The sequence below is a fragment of the Pundamilia nyererei genome, unplaced genomic scaffold, assembly GCF_000239375.1.
Source record: "Pundamilia nyererei isolate P.nyererei 1_Seehausen unplaced genomic scaffold, PunNye1.0 scaffold00090, whole genome shotgun sequence".
Lineage (NCBI taxonomy): Eukaryota > Metazoa > Chordata > Actinopteri > Cichliformes > Cichlidae > Pundamilia > Pundamilia nyererei.
Genome location: NW_005187491.1, coordinates 1678315 through 1701091, shown reverse-complemented (window position 1 = coordinate 1701091; position 22777 = coordinate 1678315). Strand labels below are relative to the sequence as shown.

The window sequence follows — 22777 nt, the reverse complement described above, 5'->3', positions numbered from 1 at the left end:
TCCCCGCGTCTCGTAACATTTCATATTGTGATAACGGAGGCATTGGTGAATATTTTCTCTAAAAACCGTGGGTCAAAATGGAGGAATTACCAAAGTAAAACCACGAAGTTGTTTCATGAAACAGTAAATTAGACTCTCAATTACAAACTTTTTCCCTCTCAGACGATGGTTCTAGCAAGCGGTGGGCAGGACGGCGCCATCTGCTTGTGGGATGTCCTGACAGGGAGCCGAGTCAGTCATGTTTACGGTCACTGTGGTGATGTCACCTCGCTGGTGTGTACAACCTCTTGTGTCATCAGCTCAGGACTGGATGACCTCATCTGTATCTGGGACCGCAGCACTGGAATCAAGCTGTACTCAATACAGCAGGTACTGTGCTTGCATTTTAATCTCAGTCTCCTTCACGTCTTTATTTCTTTAACCCTCTAAAGCCTAACCTGGCATCAGACAGGTGTTTTGCAATTATTATTTTTTCAACAGTGTAATTCCCTGTAACTCCAAAATTCCAACTGTTTAGCTCCCTTTAACTGTCTCCTGTTTGCATACCCAACTGGCCATATTCAGTGTGATAGTACTCGGCTGTGTCTCTATATCTGACAGAGACTAAAGAAACTCTCCTTAGTCATCACAAAAAGCTTTCCAAAAATGTCCTGATTTCTAATCCTTTACATGATAAGCTTAATTTCTCAAGAATACAAACAGTAGTTGGAGCCCTTAAAATGCATTACACAGCAGTCTGTTATCAGCTTCTCTTTTCTTCCCACCAGGAGGTGGGTTGCGGGGCCAGTCTGGGTGTGATCTCAGAGTCTCTGCTGGTGACGGGGGGGCAGGGCTGCGTCTCCTTCTGGGACCTGAATTTCGGCGACCTGCTGCAGACGGTGTACCTGGGTCAGAGTAGCGACGGTCAGGGTGTCCGGCAGCTGCTGGTGCTGGACAACGCCGCCATCGTTTGCGACTTTGGCAGCGAGCTCAGCTTGGTCTACGTTCCCTCGGTGTTGGAGAAACTGGACTGAGAAGGGCTGGCAGCTATCAGTGGGAACAGTCAAAGGATCCAGTTTTTGCTTTGTTTCGTTGCTTCTGGCGTTTGGATGATGTGCGATCATTAGATACGAGACTATCTGTTTTAACAGGGAGGTGTTTTAAAGTCTGAATATCATGAGGAAAAACTGGCCGTTGAACCTACTGCGTTTTATCAGAGCCATCTTGCTGACGTTACGGAAGGTCACGAGTTTGGTTAAGGTTGGATTTTTCTCACTTGAAGGGAGCTCGCCAGTTCTGAGTTTGTGCTTTTTGTGCACGCACATTTGTTTTTGCAGATCTGCCCTCTATGCTGCTCACACAGGGCGGGGGGAGGCTTGTGACCCCACCCACCCAGAGAGGAGGACCATAGAGCTCCTCTTTTTTTCTTTTTTTTTTTTCTTTCTTTTTAATATTCCTGCTGTGCCGTGCGCTCAACAGCGAAGTGCAGCCACAGAGAGCTCGACAGGTCCATCGCCTGCGGGGATGAATTGAGCGTGTGTGTGTGTGTGTGTGTGTGAGAGAGAGTGATTGAATGAGTTTAGACCCTTTTTATAGTAAAACTGCTGAGAACAAAAGTTGATTGGTTATGTGTGCGTTTGTGTGAGGGAGAACCAATGATTACTGTATAAAGTAAACCTCCAGAGGGGGCTGTTTTTATGTCTACATTTATTATTTATTAGCGATACTTTTTTTTTCTTTCCCTTTTTGAGTAACAGTTTGTATATGAATGACTAATCACAGCTCTTAAATAAGACCATAATAATGTGGAAAAGGTGACTTAAATGTAAGAAGGTGTTTATTTGTTTGGCAGCACTGGGCTTTTGGTTGTTTGTAACACTGAGGTGGAAACACGTGTGTTTGTAGATTTGGAGGCCGCAGGGAGGCAGAAAGGGTTCCTCCTTTACCCCAACCTCGGCCTCTGACTCTGGGGTTACTGATGTTGTATGAGGGGCTGCTTTTCCCCAGTGTGTTACACCTTCATCAGGCTACCTCCATTTTTCAAATAGCTTGAATTTTGGATGACTGATGTTGCGCTTTTTTTTTTTTTTTTTTTAAATGCATTCTGTGCTTTAGAGTTGTTGTTTTTTTAAATCACCATTTAGCCATAACTTGGTCACCCGATATCATTTTTAATCCACAATCTTTAATTCAAGCCACAAAGGGTGACACAACCTTGTCGACTACTTGGATCACGTTAGATATACTGTGTGTATATTTTTAGTTTTTGGTATGTTGTTGATGCACGCTTAAGCAGAGTTTGTCCTAAAACCTGTTCTTTTTTTTTTTTTTTTCTTTTTTTTTCAGCGACCAGTTGGTAAAAATGTAAAGGAAGGTAACAGTGAATGCATCCTGTCCCTAATTTTGCATAATACTAGTACATTTTAAAACAGTTTGCAGTATTGATGTTGGATTTTTCACATCAGGAATGGGTTTGAGATATAACCTTTTCAAAATTTGGACCTGGCACATGTGACACTGTTCAGATAATCTTTTCCTGAAACACACGCAGTATTATATCACACATTTTTTAATTAAGTCTTTTTAATTGGACTAAACAGGAAATGTCAATAGTATTTTCAGTCAGTTTTTCCACTATTAGTCATACGGTTGCTCTGTCAGGTATGAATGTTTTCAAACAATTGCTAGACGCCTTAAGAAACCAGACAAAAGCAATGCATGTCAATCATTGTTTTGTAGCGTGTATAATATGAAGCTTCTGTCTGAACATCGAGTAAAGAGCCTTTTGTACTTATTCTGCACACAAGGTGAAAATCCTGTCAATACTGAAACTGTTAAATTCTTAAACTCAACAAGCCAAGTATTTATGAAAGCAATGCATTTTTCAACATTTAACCCCCTCGTTTTTGAGTCTGTGCCTGAACTTCACTTTTTTACTCTGGGTAGAAAGAATGCAATCCTGCAGGTTAAAGATTTTTCTCTGATGCCAACAACATCCACAATGTCCAGAATGTATTTTCTCCCAGTCGTCATCTGTTGTTTCTGTATGTCCTGAATGTCGTCTCAGAAAATCCGTTAAAAGACCTGCACCTGATCCCTGCGGTCACAACACTAACTCCTTTCATCTCTAACCCTCTGATGTACAAGCTCACACACATTTTTAGGCACTTTGTTTTTGCAATTTCAGCTTGTATGCAGAAGAGTCGGATGTAACTGGACTTAAAGTTCACACCTGCAGCACTGTTAAACACGCACGTGACATATAGACTGCAGCGCTTGTTCCTCTCGGATGCGACCAGAGTTTCTTTTCCAGAAACAAGCTGATGATTATCGTATGATTTATTTTTAATTTTTCCAACTGTAGCATCAGTATTCACATTTCAACTTCTGGGACAAATGGCACCTCCATCACAGAGGCCAGTAATGTGATCTTGCTGCTGTGGCTGTTGATTTATTAGCTTTGTGGTTTTTGTTTAGTTGAAAGCTTTAGAAATGGGGGAATGTTTTGTTTTTTTTAGATTTCAGTTTCACATGTGTTTTCTAGAAATGTGAATTAAAGCTCAAGTTTGATATTTTGGGAACCTGTATTTGCTTTCTTGCAGAGTTAAATACTGCCGAATGTACACAGTGACTGGGTTAGCAACTCCAGTTAACTCTGCTTGCTGAGAAGTTGGTCTGAAAACTGCAGCACTGAGATGTCAAGGAATTACACTCTATATTCAAAGAAATTGTCAGAGCTAAAACAGCCGTTTTATCGTTGTGCTATTCTGTGATCACAGGGGCTCTATGCTGAGGATATTTTAGTGTTGTAAAACAGAAATCTTACATTTCTAAAACGGTGAGAAATCACCAAGTGTAGTGTTGCAGGCACAATTCCTCAGAAATGTGACCCTGATTCTCTCATGCTTTAGTTTATCTGCACATAAACAGTTTCCTTTAACAGTGTTTACTAAATATCAAAGTCAAAAGGTCGAGAAATTATCGAGAAAGACGAGAACTTGTGCCGTGTTCCTCAAACGAAAACTTTGTGGCAGCATCAGTTTCCTCTGCCAGTAAGCGCGTACACACATTTTCCAAAATGTCAAACTATTCTTTTAAAGCTGAAGGATGGGAAGGTGGGTTGGTGTGGTGATTGAGTCGAGTCACTGCTTTTTCTGAATGTTTCTGTTTATAAAGATGAACTATGCCTTTAATTTTAGATCGCTTCATACCTTTCCGTCTCGTTTCAGCCGTCACGGCACCATATCAAGAATTTGTGGATGCAGCAGCGACCTTTTTAATCATTTAGGTTAAAAGAAATCTTTAGCTGCATCCTCACAATGAATGGCAGAGATGTGGGTCTTGTTTGATCCTCCTCCAGCTGCAAATACAAATCAGTGTAACATTTCTTACTTAATATTTTTTTTTGTTTAGATTGCTGTAAAAAGCATCGCAGCACATAAACAAATGTAATCCCCAGGTGTTTTCCTTCCCCCCCCACCCACTCCAGCCTTCTCCCCTCATTGGCTGGCTACAATCTACGCAGGCTGTAGTAACTTGTTTACTATTTTGTAACAGCGCAAAACTTTGTACTAATTTTCAAATAAAGAGGCTTTGATACCACAAAGGTTGACTGTCTACTGGATTTATTTCAGATTTTACAATAATGAATGATTAGTGATCTTTTTTTTAATTCCAGAAGGACAATTTTTGTAATATTCTAGGTTTAAGATATTTACAGTGTTACAAAGAGAAATAATCAACTTGTTAAGACGTGCTGATTTGTATGCTCCTCTGTTAACATAAAAACTGAACTGTACGCACTGATTGAGTTGGGAGTGCCTCCACATGCCTACAACTTCATCTTTTATTCCAGCCATTAAATAATCACAGAGCGGCCAAGCGATGTCACACCCTTGGCGATGCTTTGATGACCAACAGTGAGGCGCCTGTGAAGTGGAGTGCATGCTGGGATTTTTTTTTTTATTTTATAAGATGAGCGCAGGTTTGGTGCTGGAAGAGCAGACATGCTTCCATCCACCACACACGTAAAAAGAAAAGCAGCAAAGAATGAAGATAATACCAACGAGTGCATAGTGTTCTGGTCCCAGAAGCCATCAGTGATTGAAGGAGAAGCAAGTGTTTTTAGTTTCAAGCCTCACACCCCTAAAGCAGTGCAAAGTACACATTTCAATCTTCAAAACTGAACCCTTATAATCTGCCACTAGGCACATCTTGGTAATCAACCACTAAAATATCTCCAAGCCAATTTGTTTTGTTTTCCTTCTTTTTAAAGCAGGATTAGAAAGCGCTACAGGCCATCACTGACACCTGGTGGTAGAGTGGGTGAAAAGCAGAAATCTATAGTTTCATCTCAACGCTTGCTGAGGCTCCAGAGGGGATCCAGGCTACTGAGCGGGTCGTCTCCTTCGTCCCCTCGAGTTCCGTGGAGACCCTGGCCTTCTGCCGGCTGCAGAAAGCTTTGTTTAGTCACCCGCTGTTTCCCTCGACCCACCCCGTCCATGGAGAAGGCTTCAGGCGTCAGCGAGGCCAGGAGCTCCAGAGATGAAGGAGCCGGTGCAGAGGAAGCAGGAGGAACACTGGGCGGAGCCTCTGGGACTGGCTGATGGTTGGGTGCTGGCAGAGAAGAAGGGGAAACGGCATCAAGCCCGTTGGGTGGTGGAGGAGAGGCAGTGGGCGAAGTGAGAGGCGGGCTTAAGGAGGATGGGGGCTGTGGATCTGTGGCAGGACAGAGATCCTGGAGCTGCTGGATGTCCCCCAGTGAGTCAAGAGCAGGTAAGAGAGGGCCGACCTGCTCCTCAGCCTCCATGCCTGCATCTGTGGTACTTGGAGGCCGGATGCTTAGTTTAGCGATGGTGGCTTGAATGGAGCTGATGGGCATGTCACCGCCGAGGACAATATCCTGCTGAGATTCCTGTCTCGGGTAAGGCTTCAGAAACACAGAGAGAGGTGTTTAAGAAATACAAATGAAAGAAGTGATGCAGAGAAAAAAAAACAAATACCTTCAGTACCTCAACTAACCAGAACTCACAATTCATTGGGAACAATCAGGAGTGCAAAACTGTAAACAATTAGAGGGTTACAGTCAGATTAAAGTTGTGCAATTAGATGTGAGATGCTAGGGATTTGTTTTAAGAACCATTTCAGAAGTCCATGTCTAGAAATCTACAATAGAGGTGAGTAAAGTTTTGACTGCATAGCTCACAACACTGAACAAAATTGGCTCCAGTAAATTTATGTATGTGACATTCTGTTACCTACAAGCTGCGTGGCTATGGTTTTTCAAAGGATTATTAATCAGCAGCAACATATCTTTCCCTTTATGGTGCTTTGTGAGCCACTAACCAGTTGAACTTATTTGAAAGGACAGTATAAGAAGAGTGACAAACCTTTGTGGCTGCAGAGTTGGTGTTCTTGCTGCAGGTGGCGGTCGTGATGCCGTGGCGCTGAAGAACCTGCTCGGCGTGCTTCAAAACAGCCTCATAGCAAAACTTCAGGTGGAGCTGGAGGCAGACCGAAAGATGATATAAAGTGTGTACTATATGAAGAGCTATTCATCAGCAGTGCCTGATTCATGATGTACTTTGTCAGCATAGTCACATATTTCTACATTTAGGATTTTTGAGCAGCACTTGGCAAAGTGTTCTGTGCGACTCTTCATTTATTTCATAATGCTTAATTAAAATTTAGGTTTTAAACTCCTTGAAATGTACAATCAGCTTTTTCTGTTGTCTATATGTACATTTTTGCATATTGCAACTTTAAACCTGCGACAACAAAGATCAATCCTAAACACAACATCAGAGTCCCATCTCTTTCTTACCTTCTCCTGTAGCATGTTCTTCCTCTGTTGTCTCATCTTCTTCACCAGCAGTGGAAGGTCTGGGATCCCATTTCCTGCCTCCAGCTCCTGAACAGCTGCATACAGCAGACAGAAGGCGCCAGTGCGTCCAACACCCGAGCTGAGACAAAAAGTGTACAGACTGATTAACAACAACTGAGATGCTAAAATGAATAACAAGGATCAAAACTTAGTTGCTCTTTTATCAGCAGGAAGCAAAAACAGTACACGTGTGTTATGTGTTGTCTACACTTGAAGGCTATGACCCGGAGGGCCAGGAGCATTTACATGCATTGAAGAAACTCCCTGTATATAAATGGAGTGGACAACCACAGAAATACACTCACCTGCAGTGCACAACAACAGGTGTATGTAAGGGTCTCTGGTGAAAGTAGTGTCCATGAACCTCTTGGATGAACCGCAGCAGATTGCTCTTGCTATCAGGAAGGCCCCTAATGGGATATGAAGAAATAATATTTGATGTACTTACGTTGCACTGCCAGGCTGACTAAGAAAAGTCTTTATCTACAGTTTTTAATATGAAGAGATGACTTACAGCTCTGGCCAGGAAGTAAACTGGAGATGGACAACAGTCCGCTTTAGGCTTTGGTCACGGTACTGCAGACTGATCATGCGCTCCACGTGTGTTGGTGTCATCTTCTGTGTTGTTAGGCTGAGTGTTATTGGTCCCTGAGAGAGTTGCTGGCCACGCTCCGTTGGGAAGTAACGCCAAACCTTTCCCTGTGAGGATATGGAAAGATGTTAAACACACAAACAACAAAGTAAATTAATTTAATGATGTGTAGCTTAATTTATTTGAGAAAACAAAAAAAACAAAAACCAAACACAAAAAACTTTAAGTTCTCTTGTAAAAAACATTTTTACACACTACTGAAAAATAGTAATGTACAGATTATATACTTCCACTGTGCAAACTAAACTCTGTACCTTTTCCAGCTCCTGCTCCGAAACCAGCATAACAATCAGTGACACTTTCTGCTCATACACCATCAGCCAGAAATCTGCTGCTGTGCCGGTGAGCGGAGCCTGCGTGGCAATAAGGCGTGGGCAGTATGGTGACAGGTCTTCCACATAGCTAGCGTTAATGTAGTCATCTTTCCCTGACTGTAGCACCACACGGTTTATGTCATAGGGCATTACGTCCTGATGACGGTTCTTCATGGTGTAGCAGCGGGCAATAGCAATGGAAAGCTGGCGAGCAGCTTTCTCCTGCTGGTCCTGTAGCTCTTTCCAGCGGGCATCCAGCACAGAAAGCCCTCCCTCATTCTCTGAGGGGTTCTCCAGGGAATCTACTTGGGCTCTGTAACGTTCTAGTTCACTGTGAAGGCGGGCGACACGCTCTGGGGCTTGGTATGGGTCACCCTGGATCAAGAGAACTCCCTGGGAGCTTTTCTTTCTACGCTCCCCATCCTGAGGGTCAGCTTTGGTGGGTTGGAGAACATTAGTGGGGGCCTTGGTGCCTCCCGGTTGGCTCTCTGGACTTGAGGACAGGAGGTCATCTGTGCTTGAGTTCTGTCGTTCAAACAGTGAAGTGGAGGAAGAAACAGCAGAGGGAGAGGGAAGAGTCGATTGGGCTGTGCCTCCAGGAGTCGGGGTTGGAGCGGGCCTCTGCTGAGGGTTCAGACCTAGAGAAGACGGACCTGGAGAGGGTGCTGGGGAGGGAGAAGGTGAAGGGGAAGGTGGGATACTGTTGGGTGGCTGTGATACTGTAGGGCCTCCAGGAGTGGGCTGAATCATGTGCTGAGTAGGTGGGGCATGTATACCATGTGGGCCTATGGCAGTGGGTGGCTGTGGGGCACTTGAAGGTACATTAGGTCCTGGAGCTGGAGAATACATAGCTGAAGGCTGTGGATGTGTCATAGGAAGAGGAGCCTGAGGTTGTTGCGGAGCAGCAGGCTGTGGTGCCAGAGGCTGCTGAGGCATCATTGGCGCTGCTCCAGGGTAGCATACGCCCCCAGGATGAGGCAGCTGAGATTGGGGTTGGTTGGGCATCCGCATGGGCTGCTGCGGCATATTTGGCATGGGAGGCTGTCCAGGGTGATGGTGGTGCTGTGGGGGTAGTGTATTGGAGGGCATTTGAGGCATAGGCCCCCTTGGCAAGTGGCCCTGAGGACCAGGAACCATATGGGGTTGTGAAACAGGAGGCATCTGTGGATGCATTGCAGAGTGAATGGGTTGGCTCGTTGAGGGCATGTAGTTTTGTGAAACTGGAGGCATCGGCTGACTTGTGGGGGGCGCTGGTGCTCTGGGACCACCTGGTATTTGCATCTGTGGGTGAGGCGGTATCTGCTGGGCACCGGGGGGCATGGAGACCTGTTGGTGCTGTGGTAGCATGTGTTGATGAGGGAGTGCTTGGGGCATCTGTTGGTTGGAATGGGGTGGGTAGGGTTGAGATACAGGGGGTGCTGCTTGAGAAGATGGGGGTCCTGGTGGGTGTGTAATCTGAGGTGGCCTTGGCATGGAGCCTGGCATCATTTGAGGGTGTTGAATATAGCCCTGTGGAGTCTGGTAGCCTTGGCCTCTTGGAGGCTTCGCCTGAAAGCCATTTTGTTGTGACTGTAGCTGACCTGGAAATGCCTGCTGGTACTGGGGAGGAACACCAGGCTGTTGGGGCATATATGGATGTGGGTAGGTTTGTTGGTTTTGAAGAGGATGAGAGCCAGGAAGAGCCCTTGGTCCAGGCTGGTACCCCTGAGGGAGTGGTTGTCCAATTGGCTGGGGGTACTGCTGTGGATGCTTCTGCTGTTGGGACTGGGGAGTCTGGCCTACACCCGGAATGGGACCTGTCGGTTGGGGAACAAACTGGGGGTATGCCCCTATCTGTGGAGGCACAGTGTAACCAGCTGAGGCTGCAGGTGGGACAGGGTGGTGTTGTGTGGGGGTGTAGCTGGGTATAGGTGCCTGGATGCTGTCCACCGTGGTGGTTGAAGGTCGAACAGGGACAGGGGCAACATGGCCAGGTTGGGGAGCTTGAGGAGGGGGAGGCCGATAGCTAGGGAGCCCTGCCTGGGGTGGCATTTGTGGAGGCCTCTGTGGAGTCATCTGTGGTAGGGGCCCGCGTGGCAGGGGTCCCTGTGCTGCATGAGTCCCTGCAGTAGGAAACTGAGCAATCCGTGCCAGGAGTTCTGGAGGTGGCAGGTTAGCAGGGAAGCATGGATGGCCAGCAGCTGAAGCAGCCGGCCAAGGCAGAGAGGTGCCACCCAAGTTAGCACCAGGTTGCATGTAGGCATCAGGACCCGGCAGATGTGCTGCAGTGCGAGGGAGGGAAGGAATATCAGGAGGCAGGCTGCGGAGATCCTCAGGCAGGTCACCTCCCAAGGCCAAGATGGCCGCATTGATCTGGGCCAGTTCTGGATCCTCTAGGCCGGAAGAGGTGGAGTCAACATCCTTTGGCTTAAGGGACGGCTTAGCTGCCGTCGGCCTCGCTGGTGGCTTTTTCTGGGTCTCTCTGAGGAACGGCCAACACAAAGAGGACAGCATGAAAAATCACAAATGTGGATAGCATTTGTCTTTTACAAGTAGTTATAAGTTACTACTACATGAAGTACTAGTGATTTGTTGACTATAATTAAAGTACTCAAAAAGCTTTAAAATATTATTCTAATGTCTTCCTTACTTTTCGAGTATGGGCTTCCTTTCCTCTGCCCTGGTCTGACACAGGGCCTTTGCCCTCTCCAGTAGACGTGATGCTTTAGCTTCCAGGTCATCGTAGAACTCTTTTCCCTCCTGTGATTTCTTCATCAGGTCCTCGTAGGCTTCATATGAGCCCACCAGTCCCTGGATAGTTGTGTTCCACTGCTGCTCAGTCTGGGTCAGGCTTTTCCGAACAGAAGCGTATTGAACATTGGCTTCGGTTAAAGCCTTCAAGATGTTTTCCTGCGCTGCGAGGTTCTGGTCGATGTATACCTTTACTTGTTCGTACTTCTTCAGCTGCTCCTCAAATATGTGCTGGAGAGACACAAGTTAATAAGTCTCTCACGACAGCATTTATTTAGCAACTTAAACAAATAACAGTGTAACGTGGTTGCAAATGTGTTTTGCCAAACACCTTCATGTCTGCTCGCTCCATAGTGACGAGGGTGGATGTGATGTCATCCTGCTGGATGAGGTCACGTAGCTGTTTTTCCAAAGAGCTTCTCTGTTCCCTCATCTCCTGCACCTTTCCCAGGATCCGCTTCATGCACTGCAGACCTGCTACTTCCTCTGCACAGACACAGATGCATGTATGTGCTTATATTCACAACTCAAACAAAATCATATTCACAGTTTGACCAGTTAAAAAATAAACAATTAAGCTGTAGGGTATCAAATAAGACATTGCTCACTATTTTCCGGCATTTTTTTTAAGAGAAAATAATTCCTTAGTCACTGGACAGTCAGCTGGCTTACTGATTTAAACTAATAAGAAAAATTAGCTACTAAAACATATACTGGATTTTGTCATTTGACCTAAATCTTAAGACTTTCCATTATTCATTAATGCGCAGCCCTGACTGTAATGCTACAATAAAAGTAATATACCACTAGGTTTCATATTTATAGTAATTATCTAAACTTTTTAACTTTGAAGAGCAGAAAATCTTGGGTGACTTTAAATGACCCTAATGACTTTATCTGCTCTACTAAACCTTGCAAAATTACAGTAACCTCTCATTATCAAAAAGCCCTCACCTTCACTCAGCTGTGGCCGTGGCAGGGCTTCTCTCAGACTATCCAGTGGCCCCCCCAACAGACGCAGATTGCTGATGTGCAGGTTCATGGCCCGGTGGAGCTCCGTGTTGGTAAAACTGGCCTTCTCATGAGCCTCCATATACTTCTCAAGGTCTCTGCGGATTTCAGCCAGAGCCTGGCCCTGGGCAGCTGGGTGCAACTCACCCACAGCAGGGCCACCAACTTCCTGGAGGGCTCGCTCACCTGCTTCATCCACCTCTAGCACATCTCTGATCTCTTTCAGTGAAGACTCCACATCAGTAAAGACACCAGAGAGCACTGTGCAGGAGAGGACATGAATAGTCATGAAAATATTGCAAAAATTTGGGGGGGGAAATGTGGCTTTTAGTTATCAAGAGATCATGCATGCTTAATTTTGTACATGCATATTTGTGCAAACTATTATGGACACACACCACTCGCTAGGACAGTTAAAGGTCAGCAATATTTTAATGTTGTGACATGAAATAATCTTCAATTCAGCTTTGGATTTAATGAAGAGCTTTCACTTAAATAATTTGCTGTAGGGACAGCAAATTATTAATAATGACCCACAATTTCGCTGTTTGTCATCGGATGACCTACTCACTCAATTGCTTCAATTAGGAGACAACTGTTTCATAAGAATGTAGCTTTTCTAAATCAAAGTGTTTGATTAAATTATTGAGCACCAGCTGCTGTAGCTGGGAAAAACAATTCCAGCTGTTGAAATTCGAGGGTTTTGCGTCTTCACTGTGTAACCTCTGTGCACTCTCATAATAAAAGATAGCAACTGCAATTGTTAGGTCTGCTGTGCTTGCCTGTGGCACTCACCTTGCATGGACTGAATGAGGCTCTTGACGGTGTCAGGACGGACGCTGAGGGCAGCGCACTTCTCCATCAGGACTGGAGGAAGGTGGTTGTACATATCGAGGTTGTCTACAGACTCTGGCTCCAAGCCTAGAGAGTCCATGAACTGCCTGTAGAAGGAGGAGGCAATAACAGTTACCTAATACTGCAACAGAATCTTTAAAACAAAACTCTAGTATTTTAAGTACTTTAGTATTTAATGTGGGTATAGATTAAAAGTTTTGCTGTACCAAGATTGGTTCTTATTTAAAATTCAACTGGGGGAAAGAGAGATATTGAGTAAGCCTTAGTTCGCTTACCACTTGAATGCAAAATTAATGACACATCATACTCACTCTAGTGTTTCATTCTTGCTTTCAATCTTAGCCATCACATCCCTCAACAGCTTGGCCTTTTCTTCACTGAAAAAAAAAATACATAAGATATAAAAATGAAGATGAATAACGTACTAAAATATGATTGCGGATATTTTCCCATTTCTAGGATGAACTTGACATCCACAGAGGGAGCCTACCTGTACAAAGAAGAGGCTTCGTGGGCAGCCATGGGCACCAGTTTGGCAAAAAGGTCTGGTCCAGTGACAGTCGGGTCGGTGGGATTGACCGGCAGAGCTTTCACCAGAGGAGCACCTAGAAAGACAAAAAACATTTATGTAAAAGCGCAGATGAGCATAAAAGGAGAGCATGTAACCAAATGCATTCAAAAGAAGAGACTACTGTCATTTTACTTTTTAGCATCACTTGTACCTAATTTTACTCTTACATCCCAAACGTGGGGCAACTTGATTCAACAAACATAAGTTTGTCTTAATGAAATAAAAATATTCACAAAAAAAATCTTTGGTAACATCTCAAATCTGAATATTTAAGAATGTCTGCAGTATTATGACAGAGTAAATCACTTACTTTGGTTATGGGGAAATTAACCAACCAAGAAAAAGCAGTTTAATCAGTCAATAAAGTAGACTGATACCCCAACGTAATTTGAAAAAACTGCTTGGCCACTGGTCTGTTTCAAAACAGAGAATCATGTTCTGCCCTCAAAACATCACTTTATTGCATTTAGTCATTAGTAGTTATTAAACTTTCATTCTGTCTCTCTCTGCTTCCTGCTCTTTCCTATCACCTCAAACTGGTCGCAGCAGATGATTGGTTCTGCTGGAGGTTACTTCCGGCGAGTTTTCCCCCCATAGGGGGTTTTCTAATTGTTGAAGTTTCTTTCTAAAATTGTGGGATCTTCTCCCTACAATAAGAGCACCCTGAGATGACCGTTTGTCAATTTGTGCTATATAACTAAAATTGAACTGAACTGAACATAATTCAATTAATTGACGGCTTATTTCTCAAAAAGGGCCTAATCTAGAATAAATGGTTGTCAACTTTTGCATTTAAAACTGGCTAATATTAGCTTTGACTGTGCATTACTGTTGGCCAAGCATAACATGACATGCAAAACTACTTTAGAAACAACATATACATTAAAATCCATGAATTTTACTTAGTGAAACTTGATGATTAAAATAATTATATCCAAGGAAAACAGAAAACAAAGGCACAACACCAGGATAAAAATGAAGGAAGATATACAAAAACATATTCATACACAGTGTGTACATATTTGCAACACCCTATATGCAAAACCAGCTTTGCATGTACTGACTGAGCGAAACATACTGATGCTTCCTGTTACCTTTTACAGAGGCTAGAGTCTCCAGAGACGGAACAGTCTCATGATAAATGAAATCATTGTCCTTTTTGGCAGAGTTAAACCTGCAAGGTCAAAGAAAAAAAAAGCTCAAAAACCGCTGATGATCATGAAGTGGCCGTAACTGTTAACTAAGAGTTTTTGCTCACTTTCCACCGATAACATCCATGGTGAACTTCAGGGCCTCTTGCACGCTGTCAGGTTGTCCCTGGTTGTAGTAGGATAAAAGGACAATTCAGAACGAGTGATTGAACATCTTTTTTCTAAATCACAGAGTGTGTTTCCAGTAATAGGAGGTCTATGCATCTGTATGATGCATGTCTGCAAAGACAACTTCAGAAAATTTGATTCTCCCAAAGACATTTGAAGTTCAAGTGTGAAAACAGTTCAAGGAAAGTTCAAGTTACACTAAAACGACCTAAGCATGGATTGCCGGGAAGGTAGAGAGAAGTAGTACCTTTGCTAGTTTGACGGCTTCATTGAGTTTGTCCAAGGAGCTCTGCAGGTAAGCCAACTGTGGGGGAAAATGAGCATTTAAGCCATTTAACCGACAGAAAGATAAACATGACTCAACAAAACTAACTAAGAAACTGGTCAAACTAACTGAAACAGTTTTACCTCTAAAATTTAAAATAAAATTAACCATTGTGACACTCAAACGTCATGTTTAAATTCAGATTGAAAGAAACTATTCCCTTATTAGTACCAAGAAGGAAAGAGTTTCTTTCCAGTTTCCCTGGATGTCAGGAAAGGGTACATGTTACTAATGTCACTAGTTCCTGGTGGCAGGATGCCAGTAAGACAGGAAGAGTCTTCATTCTTACATATTTGTTTTTAAACATAAATAAATCTATGAGGTAACATAACCACTGTGCTCTAATGTGCCGCCACCAACCCCCACAAACCAAATGTTAGTCATAGGTATTGGTTTGTTAATAGTGTGATATTTTCTCATTTTCACATTCTTACTAAGATTAAGATAAAGAATATCCTATTACCTCCTGAGAACAGTGGAAAAAAATGTCACGTCACTGTCTTTACAGTTAGGCTAGCTCAACTGCATACTAGCCCAGCTTTATACGCAGCATACAGACATGTTTAAAAAAAAAGGTCAAAGAGTGTATTTCAAGAAATGCAAAACAACAGTTTTTTAAGCGATGACGAGCTGGCATTTTTAGAGTTCTTGCCACTCAAAGCACTATGAGCTGTGTGCACTTTAACCACTTTAAAATCACCAACAACCAAATAAGAGTTCGTCGAATGTGGGAGGAAGCCACAGTGTTCAGAAGAAATTCATACAGGCATATGGTGAACAGGAAAACACCACACAGAAAAGCCCCGTTTGATATGAACCCAGGACCTTCCTGCGTTCAGGCAACATTGCTAACCACTGAACCACTCAAAGATTTGCAGCACCAGGTGGGCTTCCATACGTGTGCTAACCAGGAAAAACCAACTTAGGCCAAAGATCAGACCACAGCGGACTCGCTATGTTGATGTGGCTGTAAGGAAAATGATCAGCTGGAAACCCTCAATTTGAGCAATACATGTGCATTAGTAGAGATTATAAGACAAAAATACCCTTTCTAATCTAGTTAAAGAAAAAATACTTGTTTGTCTTTATTTCAGTTGAACTGTTAGACAATTAAATGTATTAATAACATTAGAAAATGGGAAAATTTTAAAATTATATCAGCACTAATTCCTCTCGTGGGATTTTTAATCATATCAGTAGCAATGCAGCAAAATATGACTGCACAAATATAAACCACAGCACCCTGACAGTGGAAAATAAATAATGCATCTGTGTGTTGGTCCTACCCGTTCTCCATACTTCTGCTGCTCCTCTGCCTGTTTTCCCATATGAAGCTGTTGAGAGAAGCGAAAGCAATTACTGAGACCAAACTCAGCACACACAAACAAGTGCATACATGTAGGGAACTAATTTGCCCCATAAACACTCACATGCGCGATAGAAGCAAAGTAATAAATCTTCATCTGAACCAGTTTCTTCCAGTCTTTCTGGATCTTTCCCAGCATGGAAGCCGTCTCCGAGTTCTCCAGAGCCCTGCACGCTTCTTTGTAGTAATCCACCACCTGTAGCAACAGGGCCGCAGTTATTAGCATTTAATATTAAAATTAATGATGACTATATGATTCATATTTAATGGTAAGAAGTCAACCTGAGCACTGATGCGAGCAACCAGGAAACTCTTCCTGTTGTCCAACATGGACTTCTCCAGAAGACATTCCTGAGCCTGGCCCTGCGAGAGGGACCAAGGTTAAGGACACTCATTTGTTTTGTGTGTGTGTGTGTATTTTAATCTATGCATGCGCATGTAGGTGTGTAATCTACCAGCATAAGGTTGATGTTGAGGTTCAGAATCTGGTGGCTCATATCCACACTGAAGTTGTGGCTGAAATGGTCTCTCAGGTAGGAGAAGGCTCCTGCTGAGCACTGGAAATGAGTGCAGGACACCTTCATCCCCTAAAAATGAAACAGAAAGAGTCAGTGGGACTGTGTGAGCAAACAAAATGGCCAGAATTACTCTGCGCCCATGTATGTGTCTCTCTTACCTCCTCAGATACCCTGTTGTCCATGGCTCCCAACATGGAGTGCAAGGCCCCTGCAGACAATCCACAGATAAGTTTGGTGGAATTTGTAGGTTTTGTTGTTCACATTCAGTAAATAATTGGCATATAAGCTGAAAATTATCTGAATTTCTCCGCATTGTTCTTTAAAGGAAGTGATTTGTGTGACACGCTCAATAGTGGCATGCCCCTACAGCATATACAATATGGTACTGAGGGGTTTCATGTACATATTTAACATTAACTTCTGAAAATCTCCAACACCCTGAAGAAAAAGCGATTGTTTGTGTCAACCATAGAATTCTGAAATAACGCAAGTCAAAGCTAACACAAGTAAACACAAAATGCAGTTTCTAAATGAAGGTGTTTATTATTAAGTTATTATGTTATGACATAAATTAAAATGGTAAATGGCCTGTATTTGTATAGCGCTTTACTAGTCCCTAAGGACCCCAAAGCGCTTTACACATCCTGTCATCCACCCATTCACACACACATTCACACACTGGTGATGGCAAGCTACATTGTAGCCACAGCTGCCCTTGGGCGCACTGACAGAGGCGAGGCTGCCGAACACTGGCGCCACCGGGCCCTCTGACCACCACCAGTAGGCAACGAGTGAAGTGTCTTGCCCAAGGACACAACGACCAAGACTGTCCAAGCGGGGGCTCGAACCGGCAACCTTCCGATTACAAGGCGAACTCCCAACTCTTTGGAAAGCTGAGTTTCGCCTGCCACACCTGTTCTCAGTCAAGAAATCACTTAAGTAGGCCCTGCCTGACAAAGTGGAGCAGACAAAAAATATAATGAATTCTGCTGTCTACCAAAAAATCCTGAAGGAGAATGTCAAGCCATCTGTTTGTGACCTCTAGCTGAAGCGCACTTGGCTTTTGCAGCAGGACAATGATCCAAAACATATCAGCAAGTTTGTCTCTGAATGACTTGAAAGAAAAATCAAAATGAAGACTTTGGAGTGGCCTAGTCAAAGTCCTGACCTGAATCTGACTGTGATGTTGTGGCACGACATTGAAAAGGCACTTCATGCTCCAAAACCCTCCAATGTGTCTGAATTACAACAATTCTCCAAAGATGCTTCGACAGTGTTGTAAAAGACTCATTGTGAGTTATTGCAAACGCTAAATTGTAGTTGTTGGTGCTAAGTTATTATGTATTGGGGGTACCGGTAATCACTTTTTCCCACAGGGCCATGTAGCTTTGGATTTCTTTTCCCTTAATAACAAACACCCTCATGGATGAAGCTCCATCTGATTAAAATATAATTTAACAAATACTACAGTACTGAGCAAGACAGCATCGGACGTTCCAATCAATTGCTTTCATGTTTTTCATTTTTTGTTTTGTTTTTTTAAACTGACATGTTCAGATGTGTTTAACTGTTAGTTTATTACTATTATTGACTCTAAGTGACTCACCCAGATTGTACAGGATGCAGGCTTGCTCATAGCTGATGTCATCATGGGTGACTGTTTTTCCAGAGAAAATTTCAGTCCTGTTTTGCAAAGAAAATAGAAAAGTATTTTTAAAGAGAATAAAATGCCTGAACAATATCATATATTATTGATTTCTAAACCATAGTATTAGAATGACACTGTATTCATAGACACTACAGAAAAAACACTGAAGGACTGCATTAATTAAATGCAGTTGAATTAAGTCTAAATTAGAATTTAGCAGTACAGGTTCGCACGCCTAATGTCAGTTCATTCATTCTATCCACATCCCAACATTCAGCAACTAAGCCAGTGTGCTGACACTGCTCTCTACGAGCAAGCTGCAGTGAGTGTGTCTCTAAAATAAGCTTCTCTGGTGTTCAGCAGTACAGACTGCAGTTGGATGGCTATGTGTAAACACTCCATACAGTTTCTGTGGATTCCTGTGTGTTATTACCATGAGATGGGTACTGCAGCCTCCTGGCCGGTTCCCATGGGCACCCGGCTCTGCAGATAATGCAGCTGGCCAAAGTACTTCCTCAGTGTGCTGCATCCCTCGAAATCCCTCGTCACATTCACTGCGCTCTGCGAAGCAGACACAAACATTGTGTTTCTGATGTGTTTAATCAGCTACAAAAATCATTACTCTTGCAAAGACGCTCTGACCCAGCCCAGCGATGAATTATGTAACAATGGGTTTCAGTGCTTAATGCTCAGAATTGATCATTTTCCTTGGCAACACTTCAAAAGGCCTCATTATGATATGATTGATAACTTGTATCAGAATGTTTTGTATTGAAAATCCCTGTCCACATGGAAATACTACTATTAATGTAAAACTGCACACATATGACTATACATGATGATCTTAACCTCATCACAAAACAGACAGTTTGTAGTTGTGATGCACTGGATGGAGGTTTCTTTTACTATCTGGTTGGGATTGTGAGTGTTAAGGTTAAATATTAATGACTTTACGTGATAACCAAGTTTATTCATCACAATTTTATTTACACAGTCCTTTCAAGGTGCTTTATAGTGAACAGTATACACCTTGCAGTGTTAGAGAGAGAATCCCAATAATCAAAAAATCCCCTGTGAAGAAGCACTTAGCAATGGTGGGAAAGAAGAACTGTCAACAGAACACGGCGTCCTGCAACAAACACTATAACACCGGCAATATCCCAGTAAGGACTCATAGCCGTATGTGAACTATGCCAGGAAGTTGGGAACACTTAATTTCAGGTACAAGGAGATGCCTAAAAGTGAATTCCACTATATTATATAGCAACCCACATAACGATGGACAAGTCCGAGTCACAGAAATCTGACTGAGAATACTTTGACACAGTGCTCACCTGCCGCAGCGTCTCCAGTTTCTTCAGCTGTTCATTGTAGTTGTCCGGATTCTCTCCATAGTTCTTCAAGATGAACTAGAGAAAAAGAAGCAGAAGCAAGAAGTAGGTGAATGTGCTGCTGAAACTCAGGTAAAAACCAAATTAAATGAAGGGTTAAATCCTAATAAAGAAATTAAATATCATCTCTAATACTGAGGGTTAAATTCTTTAGAAAAAAAAAATTCAAATGTCTTTGAACTGGGGCTCATAACTCATTATGTTAATCTTTAGTCTTGAGCATAAGCCAAGCATTTAGACTCTTGGAGCTTCAAGACTTCCCATCATGCTTTGCCAGGACTCACACTGTCCCCCATAAGCACTACAATAAGCTTTAAGCTACTACCGTAAGTGTCAGGTCAGGAGGTAAACAGCCCTGCAGATACTCATTCTTCTACTAGTGCTTTTGTTTCAATTTTAATTCAATCATGGAAAGGTCACAATGACAAAGCAAGAAGACAGGCACAGTCACGTTGTTACTCCTTCAGGCCAAATATGTGCTGTTGTGCATTAGTTTGGGGTAAACAGAGAAAATGTTGGTATTTTAGATACATTTTAAAATAATGTTGTTCTGATCGACTACCCCTTATTTAAAGGCTACACTTTTAAGGCCAATAAAAATAATAAAAATAAACATTCTTAGTATTTTTTAAGAAAACACTCTGTCGTTAAATTAAATCAAAATAAATCTTCCTATTACCAAAAAGAATTACTAATAAGAAAGTCTGAAACTGCATCTCCACCTCCACAGTGGCTAAAAATATACTCCACACCATGTATGAACTGAATCCTTGGACCTAAAAGGATGTCTGGATCCAGATCAGTTTGTGACATTTTTGTGGAAACATCAAAATAACATCTCTCAAATTTGCTTAGATAAATCTGAAATACATTTGTGAAACTATGATCCCACAAGTGCAATTTTGTTCTCTGTGCCATAACGATTTGCTAACAAACAAACCAAACCAACCATATAACCCCTCTGATTATTGTATTTAGTCATGAGGACAAAGTCCTTTTACGTGCACGAGGAAGAAGTTTGGGAAGACAAATGAGTCACCAGATAAAGATGATACCAGCTTTAATAAGCAGTCAAATGATCTGGAGTTTAAATATCCGAGATGAGTTTTGGAAGCAGCAGGCCTAAAAAAAAATCCGTTAATATTTAATTTTCTTTTTTTCAAGCTAAGAGTGAAATCCCTTTTTGACACCATACAGGAATAGGCTCTTCTAACGCCCAATAGGAAAAATAAAGCTTGGACGCTCACATAAACAAGGTTTTCTCCCAGAATGGATTTGAAAGCACCAAAAAAAAGGGCCCGAAACTCTTTCTTTTTTCCTATTTTTTAAAGAGTTATTATCTTCCATATTTGTCCTCTACAATTTTGTTGGTTTCTGTTTTAAATGCCTTTATTTGTTTTTAACATGCGCTACATAACAGGATAGCCCATCTTTCTTACGGTTAAGGTAAGAAGTAGCGTCACAGGTGTAGTGACAACTTTCCCTGTGTATTTCGTTATAGAAGCTTATGTAAACCCGTGTTTATTATTAAGCAGGCTGATAGTTTGAATAGTACAAACTGCTCCGCTCGCTCAGGTGCATGTGACAATGAGATCATTGTTTATTATTCTCATGTCGGAAGGCTGACTCGAGGCGTAGGAGTCCTAGAAATACTCACATATGCCTTTCGCGTTGGCAGTATTTTGATCGATTCCTACAAAGCTAGCCACTTAGCTGAAAGCTAAATATCAACTTGAGTTTTTAGCTTATTACCAGCTAGCAAAGCAGCTTGCTAACGTTAGCAAACAAAGGCAGTGAGCAGGAGGGGTTTGCCTGACACAGACCTTTGCTAGCACGTCAGCTACCCGTTCTGGAAAAATCTTTTACCCTCGACAGGTAGCGACAACTGTTGCTTTGAGTTATGGCTAGCGGTATCCACTTGACAAGGTTATCCCTTCGTTCATAATCCTTGTTTAATTGACTTTCGACCTCAGCCCTGTTGCTCCACTCCCCACCCAGCTCACCTGCCTCACGGACGGGCTGAACTGGAACTCCCCAGCCTCTTTCAGATCCAGCCAGATCATCGGCATCCGGGGGACCGCCTCCATCGCGGCCGAATCTACACGGAGCTCTCAGTCGGTGCGATGTCAAAATCCCGCTGACGAATTTGTGGACGTTAACGGTTTTCCTGAAGATAGCTTTTCCCCCAAACAACTGTGTCATGTATCCATTTACACTTCAACCGGAAACTGGAAACACACGTGACGTAGGCCTTCGATATGCTTGTGAGCGTTTCTGGGAAATGTAGTTCCTGAAGAAACTAGACTTAGGATATAAATCACACTGGAAAGTAGCTAACGTATAATTTTATTATACAGCCACAAATTTAAAACATTTACAACTAAATATTTTATAGGAAAAAAGTGAACCCAATATAATTGATTTTCTTGTGTCAGAAGAAATGAGAAAGATACAAATCGCCATAGCAAGAGTGAAACGTTTTTGTTATACTTTTAAAACTTTAACCTAAATCAAATCTTTTTTTAATAATATATTTATATTATGTAAAGCTAATTGGTTAATGTGGTCATAGTTTTTAACTTCTTAGTTTTTAATTTATTACAGTAAATTAAAAACTACAACTGCACACTCATGTCTTTAAACTAATTGTTTAATTAAACCATAAGGATTATTTGTTAAGGAATGGTTTACCATGATACTCTTTTTTAAATGTTGAGCAGCCTATTGGTTATTTTATTTTCAGCACTTCACCAATGAGTGAATTATTCTCCTGGAGAGAACAGTAGTGCATATTGGGCTGCAGATGCTGGGGATCATAATGTCAGAGTTCTAAAAACAACTGGGTCACAGCCTGGGGCAGCTGTTACAGATTAATTATGGAATAATATTTAGCCTAATCCATAATAAGATACATGTGCATACTCGTCTACCTCCATGGAACACTGATTGTTTTGTCTTTACATTGTCTTTACAGACATTAGAGTTAAAATTATGCAAACTGGCAATGAAGTTCTAAACAGTAAACAGTGTCACCTGTTAAAAAGGTTTTTCTGGGAACTAGTGGCAGTTTTTGAAGGCGCTGTGTATTTATTGCATGTTCACACGATCTCTGCATTTTAAAATAAGTGGAGAAATTGGAGCTTTCACCTTTTTATCTTTTTAAAACAGCCACATCCGGGATAATTTATATTTATGAATTAAAGGACTGCTGCTAA

General features: G+C 42.4%; 2 protein-coding genes across 6 annotated transcripts in view; one reads left to right on the top strand and one right to left on the bottom strand.

Moving 5' to 3' along the window:
* Window positions 1-4579, top strand: part of scap (SREBF chaperone) — a 28908-nt gene extending 24329 nt beyond the window's left edge. For 3 of the 4 annotated variants that reach the window (XM_005739227.1, XM_005739226.1, XM_013912437.1), the window contains 2 exons: window positions 163-369; window positions 768-4579. In XM_005739227.1, coding sequence (XP_005739284.1) covers window positions 163-369; window positions 768-1013 — 453 coding nt within the window. In that variant the 3' untranslated portion in view covers window positions 1014-4579. The other variant, XM_013912436.1, reaches the window with a different exon arrangement.
* A 25-nt stretch (window positions 4580-4604) lies between these two features.
* On the bottom strand, window positions 4605-21802 carry ptpn23a (protein tyrosine phosphatase, non-receptor type 23, a). 2 transcript variants are annotated; one of them, XM_005739224.1, is made up of 24 exons: window positions 21570-21802; window positions 19506-19580; window positions 18605-18732; window positions 18130-18206; window positions 16682-16731; window positions 16461-16592; window positions 16288-16368; window positions 16070-16201; window positions 15926-15973; window positions 14562-14618; window positions 14254-14312; window positions 14090-14169; window positions 12915-13029; window positions 12736-12801; window positions 12365-12510; window positions 11513-11830; window positions 10890-11044; window positions 10458-10789; window positions 7769-10289; window positions 7377-7561; window positions 7168-7272; window positions 6803-6941; window positions 6369-6482; window positions 4605-5908 (listed from the first exon to the last, which is right to left on the bottom strand). In XM_005739224.1, the coding sequence occupies exons 1-24, from the start codon at window positions 21762-21764 to the stop codon at window positions 5333-5335; spliced, it is 5886 nt and encodes a 1961-aa protein (XP_005739281.1). In that variant the 5' UTR covers window positions 21765-21802; the 3' UTR covers window positions 4605-5332. The 2 variants fall into 2 exon arrangements, with proteins under 2 accessions (XP_005739281.1, XP_005739282.1); XM_005739225.1 differs by having other exon boundaries at window positions 21566-21711.
* Window positions 21803-22777: the final 975 nt, after the last annotated feature.

Coding starts and splice junctions, on each gene's coding strand:
- ptpn23a (XM_005739224.1), bottom strand. CDS start 21,764: ATGACACAGTTGTTTGGGGGAAAAGCTATCTTCAGGAAAACCGTTAAC. Junction 13,030..14,089: donor GACTCTAGCCTCTGTAAAAG/GTAACAGGAAGC, acceptor TTGTCTTTCTAG/GTGCTCCTCTGGTGAAAGCT. Junction 12,511..12,735: donor AGCAAGAATGAAACACTAGA/GTGAGTATGATG, acceptor CTCCTTCTACAG/GCAGTTCATGGACTCTCTAG.